At 34.6% G+C, this 14,376-nt stretch overlaps 1 protein-coding gene across 9 annotated transcripts; it reads left to right on the plus strand.

Annotated features, from left to right (window-relative positions):
- Positions 1-147: 147 nt before the first annotated feature.
- Positions 148-12,837, plus strand: LOC146136286 (sodium/potassium-transporting ATPase subunit beta-1-interacting protein 3-like). 9 transcript variants are annotated; one of them, XM_083395238.1, is made up of 8 exons: positions 148-395; positions 3,248-3,357; positions 4,618-4,755; positions 4,816-4,896; positions 7,630-7,806; positions 8,263-8,320; positions 11,660-11,750; positions 11,943-12,837. In XM_083395238.1, the coding sequence occupies exons 2-8, from the start codon at positions 3,301-3,303 to the stop codon at positions 11,986-11,988; spliced, it is 648 nt and encodes a 215-aa protein (XP_083251364.1). In that variant the 5' UTR covers positions 148-395; positions 3,248-3,300; the 3' UTR covers positions 11,989-12,837. The 9 variants fall into 9 exon arrangements, with proteins under 9 accessions (XP_083251364.1, XP_083251366.1, XP_083251365.1 ...); XM_083395240.1 differs by lacking the exon at positions 148-395 and adding an exon at positions 403-1,495; XM_083395239.1 differs by lacking the exon at positions 148-395 and adding an exon at positions 1,506-2,788.
- Positions 12,838-14,376: the final 1,539 nt, after the last annotated feature.

Below are 14,376 nucleotides of genomic sequence, written 5' to 3' on the forward strand. Positions count from 1 at the left end.
AGTAACGAAACGAGTTGTTAAAGTTCAAATGAAAAGCCATGAATATGTTAGAATGACGCTGGTCTAGAATCCTACCACAATTGTTAAATCATTGCACAATATTTGGGTTAGGGTGCGGGTTAGTGTTTGGGTGAGGGTGGGTCAAGTATTATTATATTCATTATTTAATAATAATTCGAAAATGTGATAGGATTTTAGACCAGCTTCAAACTTTTTAATATAAACACTTGTCTTGATTTTCTTGGTCAATTTTATAATAGTTCAACTTTTTGATATGCTGAAAACTTTGATATGTATTCCACAGGTCGTAAAACTCCAAGTACAAGTGGTTGATAGGGCCAAGATACTACTGCAGTACTTGGTGCTCTTTTACTTTACGTGAAAATTAATAAAATGTACGTGAAAATTAATAAAAAAAAATCTTTTTTCAAATGCCGTTTAGCGTTTGGGTAAGGGTGGGTCAAGTGTTATTATATTTATCATTAATAATAACACTTGACCCACCAACACGCTAACCCGCACCCTAACCCAAATAATGTGTGTTGTGGTATGCAGTATTTTTTGACAGTTATTTTTTGGTTAATTTGTACGTATGTGGGGCGCAGCCACAATTAAATAATGTTTATTGCAAATAAACAAACGACAAACAGTACTTACGATATACGTACAATAACTACCTTCGTAACGTACGCGATCTGACTCCAGCTAAGTGAACAGTATGCAAGACTGCTGTTTTTGGGTATAAAATGAAATCCCTTATATACAGCATTCCAGCTGGCGGTAATTAAATATCGTGACAATGCGGTTCGGCGACGCAGCAAAAAACAGGAAATTTCGGAAACACGATCAGCAATATGCTGTCAAATTAATAAATACACACAGCAGGCTGGCCAGTCGACGACACAGTCCACCAGGCTGTTTCAATTGAATGACCGGAGTTTCAACTCGGTGACAATATGGGGCAGCGCAAGCTGCTACACGTACATAACTGAAGGAACGCCCCAATAAGGCCTTAAACAGGGCCAAAAATTAAAAAAATCACTCCCCCCTAGACAAATCCCCCCAAACTAAATACATCGTAACTATTGTGTTTCTGCAGTTTTTCATCATATAGAATAGTAAACAGATGTGTAAAATTTAAGGAAAATTGGAGAGATTGAATTTCTTGATTGTGAATTGACATGCAATGGCCGTCTCCTAGGAACTATTATATATTAGTCTGTGGCCGGCTCAAGCCTCTTGCTATATAACAGTTGATTTAAAAAATGACTGTGACAATTTACCACGCCAAAAGTTATATTACTAGTAGCGTATCATTGTGCTAAATACTGTGAAATATTGTTTAAAAGTAGAATAACATTTTTCTTTTACTGTTACATTGTCTTCTTGTTTGGTAATAGAAACCCTATATCATGTTAGGTTAACTAAATAATTTCCCACAATAAGACTAACATTTTACCAGTCTGCATTGCATAGCATGGCACTTCAAGCCGAGGTATGCAGCGTCCAATTTTGAGGTGTTTAAGTGTGGAATAAAGGTTTTTTTGCTCATCTGATGTTTGGAATTTATGTGTGCGAGTTACTAATTTAAGTGTGCACACAAATTTATTTTCCAGAAATCTTTGGTGTGCACCTGCCACTCAAGGCAGACAGGCTCTTGTTGTAATTTTCATTGTACAACAGTTCAAAATTTCTTTTTGTGTTTGTGTTGACAATTGCATATGAAATGCCAGGAAAAGTATACAGCGTTTCCTTGCCTCGGTCATGATTCCCAGTTTGGAAAGCCCTGGTAATATGGTATATTACCAGTCTACATTGCGTGATAGGTTGCACATCTAATACTTTTTTAAAGCAAATTGGTGTGTACATCTGAATTAGTAAATTACACACCATAATTTTGAAAAAAAAAGTTAAATTGTGATTAGATTTGTAAACACCAGGTGTGCCATGAAACATGATTTTACACCTCCAAGTTTGATGCTGAACATTCAAGATCTTACTGAAAAGTGCCATGAAATATAGACTGGGTCATGAAGCACCAAATTTTCGAAGGTGCCGCTGTGTAATCAAGGTTTATGCACCCCTAAGGTCAACCCTATTTCTGAAAATTAGGTGTGCAATAGACTCATTCAGGTGTGCACACAAACCAATTTCCCGTTTCAAAACCTAAGAATTTGCTTACAGATTTTTGATGGTACAAGCATTTTAAGTGTTTTAAGTTTCCTTCCAATTTAGTAATATAGTAAAACACAAAGATGAAAGACTTGAATATAGCTATAAAGTATAACTTATTGCTTGAGCAGTTTAAAAGCTGTTTAATTGCTTTTGACTATGGATTGTAATTTGTTCACTTGTACAAAAGTCCGCATTTTCTAAAAAAAAAACCTTTACTGTGTGTTTTGTTGATTGGATCAATGCAATATTAAATAACAGGCCCAAACAAATGGCTATAAACATCAATTTTTTTTTAAATCATTAAGTTTAGTTTGGTATTTTGTGGTAAATATCTTTTATACAAAGCTGACGATCATTAACAGCTTCCAGGAAAACAGTTTTTCATACATCTACAGGGGTTCTTAATTTGCGGTCTATGGACCCCAGCAGAAAAATATGGAATATAAGTCCATGATTGCCTATTGAATCTTTGTGCATAATTTGAAAAATTATTTTTAATTTTTTATAAACAAAACAGCTTAATTAAAAATACCTTATTGGCAACTTCTCATTGGATGTTTTAAAACTCCATTTTAGATTCATTTTGGAGACAAAGTTTGACTGAAAACATCAGGTTTCTGAAGTATATTTGTCTTATGTCTTTAAGTTAAGATGTTATTTTAATTTTTTATACTTAATGTGGTCCTTGAACAAAAGTGTTTTTAAAAGAACACTTTAAAAAAATGTAAAAAACCCTAATCCTGCTTATTGGTTCTCAAATGTTTTTTCTTGCACACCTCAAGCTCAAGGATTTTCACTTATTTATTATTTTTTGTGTGTGCCAGAGAATCATATTCATTTGGTTCAATTTTGTGAAAATGAGTTGTAGCACAATTTCAATATCTGTAAATTTTTTTAATCACTCTTAAACTTTAGATACTAAAGAGTATTGTGAGTTACAATTGGAAAATTAAATATAATTTTTTTTTAAATGCTTATGAAAATTTAAATGATGCAATGCCCCAAGCGTTGCACACACAGTTTAAAAACTCTGTCCTAATAAATGATGAAAATTAAAAACCTTTTGTTGCAGATATATTCCGCGGTAAAAACAGATGTATTACAAACTAAAAAATTGATAAGAAAATGACTTGCCAGTGCTCTGGAGTCTGTTGGTTGATTGGAATTTGCATTCTTCAGTTGGTAGGTTGTGTTCATGTTTTTGTGAGGTTTTTAGTTTTGTAAAAATTACAATTTCCAAATTCTTGTGAATTGAATAGCTTTGTTAAAACTCTGTGTTTTGGCAAGTTTTTCAATTTGTATACAAAAAGCAGAAACTCATAAATTTTTAAAATTAAATCTGTGCTCTGTGTTTGTTTATTTTGTAGAAAAATTTTTTGGGTCTTGCACGAGATTTTTGGTGTTTTTTTACCCGATAGTAAATGCCGATTTGTCAATGTTACAATCTGATGACAAAAATTGAATTAGAAAATTATTCTTTTTTTCAGTGGGTTTCAACCCTATCAACCACACCATTATCCGGTACTGACCTTACTGGTGTTATTACTAACTATTAGGGATGTCCGATACTTGATATTTTATTCTGATTACGATACTTGATATTTTGGGTAAAAAATTGCGCGATAATATGGTTCAGGATCGGCTCCAAGCCTCCAATACCACCCTAGTATTGGACAAGTATCGATACTACCACTTAGGATTGGTAGCGCTCTAATATGATATTGTCGGACATCTTTCTGGCTATGTGTGTAATATATTGGGCAACCCACAAAAAATACTTGCGACACCTAATAGAAAAAACAAACTAAATATAGCAAAGAGGTGGATACAAGATTTTGTTTAAGGGCGATAAATTTTTAAATCATGATGTTAAAAAAATTCCCAAACCCAAAATACGTCCAAAGCCCAAACATCTGGTCAAATTCTTGCACCAATGCGACAGGGGTGGATTCACCCTAAAACTATATGCATAGACCACATAAAGATTTCCATAAAGTTTATGAATAAAGAGTGTTTATGGGGTAGTCCTTGTCCTCCTCACTTTAGGATGCGGCCCACTATTTGTAGACCCCTTCTATAAACATACAATGGTGGACTATTCAGGGGATAGATTTTTGTGGTCTGAAACCCACCCCCACCCCGATATCACTTTTTGACTGATACCCGATTTTTTACAATTTTGTCAACCGGTACCCGATACCGATTTTTTTATATACCAGGGAAATGTTTAAAATTTGAATTAAAAAAACAAGTAACTTTTTAGTTTCTTTTTGTTTAAAAAATGGGTAAGTTACTTGTTGTACAAGAAAAATTATCATATTTTCGTACAAAATATCGGCCAAAGTATCAGCCTACATTTACCGGTACCGATATATCGGTAGAAGCCAAATATCGGTCTATCTGTAAGGCAAATTGATAATGTATACATATTTATTCTTGCAGGTAACAATTGCTGTTCGTCAAACATTTGATTTTCTTGGTCTACAATGGACAGCAATTGTGGTTAATTTTTGCCAAATGTTAGGTGTTATTTTGGGGCTTGTTGGTGCTTGTAGAAGGAAACCAAGGCTAGTTGCTGTGGTAAGCAACTCTGTCAAATTAGATATTTAAAAATTACTATAAATTTACAAATACATTTAGTATTCTGCCTGGGCACTTTTTTGGTTGGGTTGGAACATTTTTGTTGTCTTTCTGTACTTTGGAGTTGGTGCTTTAGAACTGGTAAGATATTTACTTTTAAAACTTTAATTACTAAAAAGTTGAATTACCAAAACACAATATATTGAATTCGATTTAATCTATTATTTCTGTTATGCATGCAGCTTAATTCCTTTTTGACTTAATGATTAAAACACAGTTATTTGGGCACATTTTTTTCGCACATAGCTCAGATAAAATTTATTTGAACACTTTTTTATCTGCATGTTGCTCAAAAACAACTAATTTGGGCCATTTTTTGTCCTACATATCTCTAATAAAACTCATTTTGGCTTTTTTTGTCTTAACATAGTTTGAATCAAACTAATTTGGGCACTTTTTTGTCCGTCCGTAGCTCGGATAAAACTAATTGGGGCCATTTTTTGTACATAAATGGCTCTAACAAAACTAGTTTGGGCAATTTTGTCTCCATGTAGCTTGAAAGTAAAACTCATTTGGGCATGTTTTTGTCCATTTGTAGCTCAATAAATTTTTTTTTTCACTTCCCTGAAAAAAGTTCAATAAAAATAGCCAAAATTCTGTGCAAATACACAAAAAAATGCGCTTAGTAGGAACACTACCTAAGTATTTACTGGATCAAAGCTAAGGTATATACACTGTTTGCAGACTCGTACTCCTAGATAAAAAATTGCAAAATCTTTTATTGTTTAACCAGCAAATCAACAAGCAATGGTTTCTTTATTATATTAGTTTTGCGCAAACATTAGTTTTTATGAAAGTCTGGTTGTTTATTTCCATGCACGGATGAACAAATTAATGACCCATAAAGCAGTTAACGCGAAATATTTTTTACAATCTTTAGTAAAAAAATAACACTGACAATTTAGTAGCCACGGCCGGCCTGTTTTCCATTTTTCTAAAAATCCTTGCGCTCTCTTTTTTTCGTATTCTGGTTTTTCTGCGCTTGAAGGACGTTTGAGCGCAGGTTGTTTAACACCACAAACGAAACGCCACATTTCGCCTAACACCACAGTTTGTAGTTACACAAGTAGGCGATATTTTCAAACATCGTAGTGATCAGTGGAGGTTTCGCTCCCTCAAAACATAAAAAAAACATTACTTACAAATATTATTGTAAAACATTTTCATTCAAATTTATTGTTTGAATAAACACAAAAAAAGTAGAATTATTATCCTGGGTACATCGCAAGTCCAATAAACTTTTCCAAAGGCGTCAACGACTGGGTTAAACATTTAAAAATTAACAATGTTCAAGTTAAACGATAAACCTTATACCTATTGGCCACTGCAGCAATGACGTCTTTGATTGTTTGCCGGCAAACGATTGTTTTTTAACGAAACAAAGAGTCTTTATTACGAGCTTCGATTAACCTTATTATTTGTGTAGTGTTGAAGGTATTTGCGTGTTACTGTTTATGGAAATAACTGGCGCTAAGTTATATTTCGCTTAGTAGTGGTGCTTAACACAAGTTGTCCTACACCAACTAATTAAATTTCTCGCCAAAGCCACTCGCCAATCGGGCGAGTGGGTGTCAATCAGCACTCGCCAGGAGCGATTTGTACTCGCATTAGCGAAGGCCAACCCTGCAAAGTAGTTTTTAAAGTTATTTGTTTTAAGGGTCACAACATTACTTAAAATTGTGATGTTATCTATCATTTTTTAGGGGTATGCATAAAGATATTGATAAAGTTGTTAAAAATATACAATGGAGAAAAGCTTTAAAACCACTGCTCTACAGACCCCTTTTGAGGGTTATTTTAATTTGAGTTCCTTGAAGAGTAATGTATGGATCTGAAATCCTTTCCCATTAACTTGAACCGTTTTTTTGACGAACATGTCCTCAAAGATGCCCTTATTGAATTGAGACCGAGTGCAAGTAGACTTTTACATATTAAATTGAATGCTAAATCTTAGAAAAACTTTTAATGGTTGGGGTTAGTCTTAAAAATGCTATGGGTACTTAAAGTTAAGGTCAGTGGGTAATAATGTTTGAGAAACAATGCTTTATTGGAAAATAAAGACTTTGGGTTTCAATGAAATTTGGGAGGTCTCTACCTATATATTTAAAAGGAAATTTGGATTCCAATACTTAGTGACCCAAATCCTTAGCATGCAATATTCTACTGTAAAAATTTCTTTCACCTAGTATTAAATTTTACTCAAAATTGCCTTATTAACACTTTAAAGCCAGGCCTGGGAATCAAGTTATGTCTAAATTTAAATCATTTTTTGTATACACGGGTACAAACTATTAACGATGCATCACAATAACGTTCATAACAGATTTATTTTTTAACAAATATTAGGCCAAATCCCAGATCAAGTCATGGCCAGAAAAGTTCAGACCTAGCCAAGTTATGGACTTTAAATTGTACTACACCCCAGTAATAATTTTTACATAAAACTGGCTATTTACACCTCAAAACCAGGCGTGAGATTTAAGTTATATCAAAATTTAAACTAGTTTTTGCATGCATGGGAAAACAATAAAAAATAAAAAAAAATAAAAAAAATAAAAAATAAAACAAACAATAAAAAAATATAAAAAACAAATAACTATAAAAAACAATAAAAAAATATATATAGCAGGTGTGCTTTATATAGTAGGTTAGTACTAAAGTTTGGTACTTTTAAAAAAAATTTTTTACAGAATCCCCCCATTCTTTTGTGCGTCTGGTGGCCTCTTAAGTTAAAAAAAATACTAACATTGTCCCCTTGTAAAAACAACAACCTACCCCCCAACACGGAAATAAATCTTTATTGATATTTTGCAGAAAGAACATCTGATTGCCATGAATTTGGGTTTAAGTAATATGTACTCATGGTTTAAAGTGAGATGTGTCACTGCTGATGAGTTTACAAGAAATACAACAGCAGCATTGCCACTTTTTTGTGCCATTAATTTTAGCTACTTTGAAGTAGGACAATCAACTATACAGCTGCTTCTAGCAGTAAGAGTTGTTAACATTTAAACCAGTGCTTCCCAACCAGTGGGTTGCGACCTTATTTCGGGTGGGTCGTGATGCTTTTCTAAATGTTAGTTTTCTATCAGATCGGGAAATTATTGCATTCGGACACTTTTACTGCTACGTTGCGTGCAAGCTTGTCTCCAATCAAGCCTCGACTTGATCTGATAATATCCAATACGCAAGCTAAGTTTCACATTAAATATAAATTGCATGCGTATACATTGTTCTTTTGCTCATTAATTTGTTTTTTATTCGTTTGGTCATATCTCATTGTGAGTCGCACAATAAAACTTGCATTAAAAGTGGATCGCCAACTTCAAAAGGTTGGGAAGCACGGATTTAAACCAAAATAGGTGTTATATATAGAAAAATGATGTTAAATTAATGTTATTTTGTAGCAGGCTCTTTTGTATTGACTATCAATGGCTTATATTACAGGTGTTTGGATTCAGTCTTTCATGCTATGTTGTTGGAATTTTAAGAGAGGACGATAGTTGTAAGTCATTTTGATAATTGAATAACATATATTTCTGATAAACAAGTTTTATTTTAACAAGAAATTTTAAAATGCTTTGTTTCTAATTGTTCAACTTTTCCGGATTATATTAAGCTAAATACAATTCAAATAAGTTGTGGGTACGGCTAGGTATGTTCATCGCAAGTTATTAAACCTATGGGTTTTAAGCAAATTACTTTAATCGCCATGGCAGCGGTTTTTATTAGATATCTCATTCTTCTTGTATGATATATAACACACTTTGAGGTATTATTCCACTCATACAGGGCGTATCCAGAAATCCAAAAAGGAGGGGTTCCCGAATTTTCAACTTAGGGAATTCCCCGTTGTTCCGTCTGACGTTAATGACGTTATAAAATAGCGATTGTAATGACGTCATAAGAATTAAAAAAATCATCAGAAACAGCGAATTAACGTCCAGCAAAAGCGAACCTTGAGACGCAAAGCGAACACGTGCGTCGTCAACACTCCTGCCAGGCGCCAGCTGCCAGCTGCGAAACCGCTTTTAGTATGCAATCGTTAACTTCAGGAGAAAAACGAAAACACGATTGCGAAATATATGTGATTGAATTTGGTAGATCCATGTACAGGACTACGCAATTACAAGCAAGTCTGTCGCCACCTGCAATACTAAACAAAGATATTTTTCTTTTCTTTTTTTGCCATGATTATCACAACATCTGCGCAGAGCTGTGTGCCAAGTCAGCTAAAATCCAAGCTGATTGAGGGAAAATAAAGTGTGTCAATAGCACACTAAACAAGTGGTTTTAAAATATGCTTATAGAGAATATTTTTCGGTGTCTGACAATACATAAAAATGGATACTTTAAATTGCGCACAACAGTAATGTAGTTCGACCACTTTTTAGAGAATCTGTGTTAGTTAAAAAATGCTGATGTTTCACCCAGGGCTGGTGAGAACCACAGTATTGGCTTATGCTCCTTCATTTAACACAGATTGAATAGCTCCAGCTTTAGTTCCCGCTGCGTAGCAGTGTTTTTTTTAAAGTTGCTTTCGCACAGGAAAATTCAGGTTACATTTTCCACACTAAACTCTTTAGTAGAACTTTTTCATTTGAGCAATAAAATATTCTTTCAAGCTAAAACAGAATAAATTTTCACAACTTCAGCTCTCAAAATTTTAAAATGACGCCCCCTGTATGTCTAAATTAAAGGTAACATTTTAAAACAAATAACCTATAAATTTGTTCTTTTAAATTCGACTTATGTTGCACATGAACGCACAACTCCTAACATACTAACAAGTTCGTTGGCTTGTATGTTTATTATGTCAGATAATGACGTCATATTGCATGTATTTCAAATCCTATTTTTGCCCGGCCCATCACAACATTTAAGCCGTTAAAATATGGGTACTCAGCCCAGAAAGTTTATAAACCCCTGACTTAAGAGAGTAGTTAATCCACTTGCGGACCACTGCGGACTAAGCAAAAATAGAATTTTTTTGGGTGTTCTGAATGTCTGTAATTTTTTCTTAACTAAAAGCCACACTCTCGAAATATGCCTCTTGCCTAAACTGTCAACAGTTTTATTATTTTAACTGGTTAAAAGGTAATTACACCACACCACAACAATCACCATAATATACGAAGTCTACCTGAATTTTGTCTGGTGAAACAAAATGAAATAATCCAACATACTGTTGGCTCATTATCACTATTGCACGTTACGTTGTTACATGTTAAACTGCTGGCCTTATGTTATATATCATGAATATGGAAGATGGTAATCAAAATATACCCAAAAAGTAATGTTGCGGATATAGCGTAAGAACTTCTTAAGCGGCATAAATAATGCATAGAAATTTCAAATCATGTGATTTTGTGATTTGTTTCAAATCATATCATTACGTGTGTCTAAAAAAAGGTTAACCTAATGCTTCCCCACAATCAGAGTAACACCCCACAGCCTGTGTGAAAGCGGCATTAATGGAATGGCGTGTTTAATTATGTGGCTTATCTGCATGGCTCTAAAGATCTAATTCTTGGTCTTTGTAAATTGCCATTAATTTTTGCATTTGGTTAAAACAGTGTAAAATTAACGTATAGGTTGCTGTACGTTGTCTGTGTAAGTGTCTTAATACCTCATGAAAGACTGCAAAAAGCTATTCAACATAAAAGTAGAAAATTTGTCACATGAAATTTTATTTTTACCAAAGCAATGTAGTCACGCAGGTTATTGCCCTAAAAATGTTTGGAAACGCTTTACCCTTACACGTCAAGAGGTTTTGCGAGAAGTCGCACGCGCGCCCTTTAGATTTAATGCAAACAAAGTACAATGCTGCGTGATGTTTTTTAAATGTTATGACTAAATAATCGACTGTATCACACGTCACTTGGGTAAGCATGGCACACATCTTTTAAGTAACGAAACCCCGTAACATTTGCCAATTGGGAATAACTCTCAGACGTCAAACTCTAGGTTGTAGCAGCAATTGTTTAGACCTGCTTGATAGCGTGATATTTAAGCAAATAACGTAATCCCGGTGCTACAAATACGTAATCCCGGTGCTAATGCTTACTGTTAAACTGCTGCAAAAAACGCAGTATTTTGCGAACTCTGTCAAGTATTGCGTGGATAAACACATTGTAAGAAGCCATTGGGCTTGGCCTCGATCACTGTCACAATAGTCTTGGGAAGGTTTGTTGTACGACATCCGTGTAGGTTGCCTGGGTTTATTCAAAGTATGTTTAAAAAAAGTGAAAATTGTCAAACCCTGGCTCTAAACGCTAAATTAAGCTGCGTCCAACGTCAGACAAACCCGTAACCCGTTGAAAAGTATAAATTGCTTACTGTTAAAATTGCACACGTTCGTTAACATGAATTATAACATGTGATGGATGTGATGTGCTTTTTACGTAATCCCGGTACCATAGTTCTTCAAACGTAAGTAAAATCTCGCTTAAAACTGATAATTGGTTACTATTAAAACCGCTGCAAGGACTAAATAGCCAACGGCTAAGCACGTCAAACATTTTTTAAGTTGAATTATTATTTTATATTAATAAAATTTATTTTATATTAGAGCAATATGCCTAATTGGATTTTTTATGTCAACGCAGGTAATTACGCTTGAAAAAAGGTTTTGCGCGGTTACGTTAAGAGGTTTACGATTTGTCGTGCGCGCGCCCGGGGATTTATTAGTCGGTCCTTTTATTAGTCGACGACGACGTTGCTCTGCCAGCGACCGACCGGGCGAACATGTTGCCACACACGAACACACACACATCTCACAAATCTTCTCTTTTTTGTTATATATATAAAGATTTAAAAATTATAAAATAAATACATTTTATAGTTGATTTTCAAGATATTACTCTTGGTGCCTCAAGCATGCAGAAGCACAGAACTGATTCCAGATACTATCCACACAGGCAACCATTGGTTGGGTGAGACTGGTTTATAAATTTAAATATACAAAATCAGCATTATATTAAGGTAATAAGATATTAATAAATCAAATCAACAAATATCCTACATTGTCTAAATCTAAATGATAGTTTGTCTTACCACTGTGTTTGAAAGTTATAATCGGACCAAATGCATACTTCTTTTTATGCCTAACGTGAATCTTTATTTAGGCCGAACTTGAATCTTCAACGTCAAATTACCCTTATGTTGTTTTAACTTTATTCAAGTTGACCTGTAGGAAATTGAATGTGGTGTCCCAATAGCCTGATATTTACCAGTTGTCATAATTTTAAACTTGTTGCTAGACAAATAAGAGACGATACCAACGGATAACTTTTGAATAAAGACCACTTCCTGTGTCGAGTCTTGAATCGAGATGATATTGTTACCCTCCATACTTTTTGCACTGTGTTAACTAGAAGCCTGGACATCCAAAATCAAACATCAACATACTTTTCGCCAAATAGGGTAGTCACTTTGTATCGGCTTTGTATGCCATGTTTACGTTTTTGTTTATATAGTTTACATGTATTGCACAATAGAAATACGTTTTTTTTAGCAATAACGAACTGATTGAAATTACTAAAATTGTTAAGAAAATGGCTGTCTCGCAGTTTATACTGATGGAATCGCAAGAAAATATTTTCCATCAGGAATTAAAAAAATCTGTCCATTGTGCCATTAAAAGAAATGCAGTATCTAGTTTAGTTGTGACAACTCGCCTTGATTTGAATTGTGTGTTATGCAAAGATGCAAGAATCATTTGCCATTTCTTATCAAATGTTAGGCGTTGTTTTGATTAGCTGTTTTTTTATCCTTTTAGTTGTTCTCATATTCTTTTCGCCACTTATTACCTACCTTTCATTTTTTATTATATTTCAGCCGTTAAAGAATGACATTTTCTTTTAAAAGTGTGTTATCATTGTGTAAATGTGTTATCGTAAACTCCTTTTTTGCTGCACGTTATAAAAACGACACGTTCTAATTTGACAGTTTGTCTATCGTTTTCTAAATTTTCAGGGCTGTTGCCCTGAACACTATTAAACAAATTTGAATTTTTCGTTGCGAGAAGAGTGACAATTTGTAATCAAACATACAATTCTTTCCACCCCTTTTGGTGACGAAGTAACGAAATAAAGCTAGTTTTTTTCGCAATAAGCATCGTGATAGTTGCGTAACGCCAGTTGGTAAGTTTGTTTTAATGTTCGTTAGAAAATACATCCTTTCGCTTAAAAAAAGTGCTATTGTCCTTAAATCTAAAAAGGTAGTCTTTCTGTTTAAACAAAATATGTATTTGTGATCAAGAGGCCACAGTCTAATTAAGCGGTTCCCAATTTTTTTTGTTAACGGCGCTATTCAAAAACTTATTATTAATACTTGCGGCGCCGTTATGAATTCATAATTTTAAGTTCCATCAGGGTTTCCAGCAGGGCTGAGGAGTCGGTTTGTTTTTGCTGGAGTCGGACTCGGGACTTGAGTAAGACCTTCTAAAACTACCCGAGTCCGACATGCGCATGCGCAATACCAAATTTTAAAACCGATACGCCAAATGGAAATTGTAAAGGTGGAATATTTTCCAACCATGTATTGTGAGTGAATAAATTATACCCCTATAGGTAGATTGCTGAATATCCACGTTATTTTAGTTACGTAAATGGGTGAAACACAGGCTGTAGAGTCCGGGCCGGACTCGGGACTCGACAAAATCGCGTATTTGACCGGAGTCGGATTCGGAACTCAGGTTTATTTTTTTGGTCGGACTCGGGTTATTTTTAACCGACTCCGCAGCCCTGGTTTCCAGTTAGTCATTCGACACTGGCGCTCCTAGAGCACGGAGCAAAATGAGTGAAAAAGTTAGTCAAGCACAAGCGGCAGGGAAAGTGCACTGAGAAGGACTAACTGTTTAAGCTTAAGAGAAGTTAATCCGCTTAAAAGAAAAGACTTATGGAATCTAATGATAGTTGATTTTCCTCTGAAAAGAGTAATAGGAATTGCGGAAATGAAAGGGACTCTAGTAAACGTGACGTGTACATCAAGGGAAAATGTGCTTCACCTTCATAGAAGACTACTGAATGTGGTGTCATATATTCGAAATGTTCGTGTTTACGAATCCGATGCGATTAATGTGGTAATTGGTTGGATGCCAATTCCACTCCCAAATGAAGCTATTGGAACCGGATTGAAGAACAGTTATGCCATGTTGTGAGAAAATACAACCGGAGTTTCGAATGGACGGCAATATGTTAAATAAAGTTTTTCTGGCCTGCCCTGCTTGCATCATAGATCAACAGATTCGGGGAGTCTGCAATGGCTTTCGCTGTACTAAAACTGAATGACGACGAATTTAAAGTATCTCTACTCGCTGATGATACGTTAGTCTTTTTAAGAGGCGAACAAACTGATTTCGAACGAATATTTGTTGTGTTAGATAAATTTGGAGACATGTCCGGATGTAAAATTAATATGCAAAAATCGCTTGCATTCCATGTAGGAGCCAATCGTTCTTCGACAATAAACTGTAGCGTCATCAGAAATAATTAGTGGATAATTTGGAATTTATTGTATTGCGTATTTTCTGATGTGTTGCTGTGACGCGCTTTGGCG

Source organism: Ascidiella aspersa, chromosome 8, assembly GCF_963924565.1.
Source record: "Ascidiella aspersa chromosome 8, kaAscAspe10.2, whole genome shotgun sequence".
Classification (NCBI taxonomy): domain Eukaryota; kingdom Metazoa; phylum Chordata; class Ascidiacea; order Phlebobranchia; family Ascidiidae; genus Ascidiella; species Ascidiella aspersa.

Excerpts from the sequence above, each read along its gene's own strand:
- LOC146136286 (XM_083395238.1), top strand. The coding sequence starts at position 3,301 with ATGACTTGCCAGTGCTCTGGAGTCTGTTGGTTGATTGGAATTTGCATT. Across the intron at positions 7,807-8,262 it reads CTATACAGCTGCTTCTAGCA|GTGTTTGGATTCAGTCTTTC; the intron begins GTAAGAGTTGTT and ends CTTATATTACAG. Across the intron at positions 11,751-11,942 it reads CACAGGCAACCATTGGTTGG|GCCGAACTTGAATCTTCAAC; the intron begins GTGAGACTGGTT and ends ATCTTTATTTAG.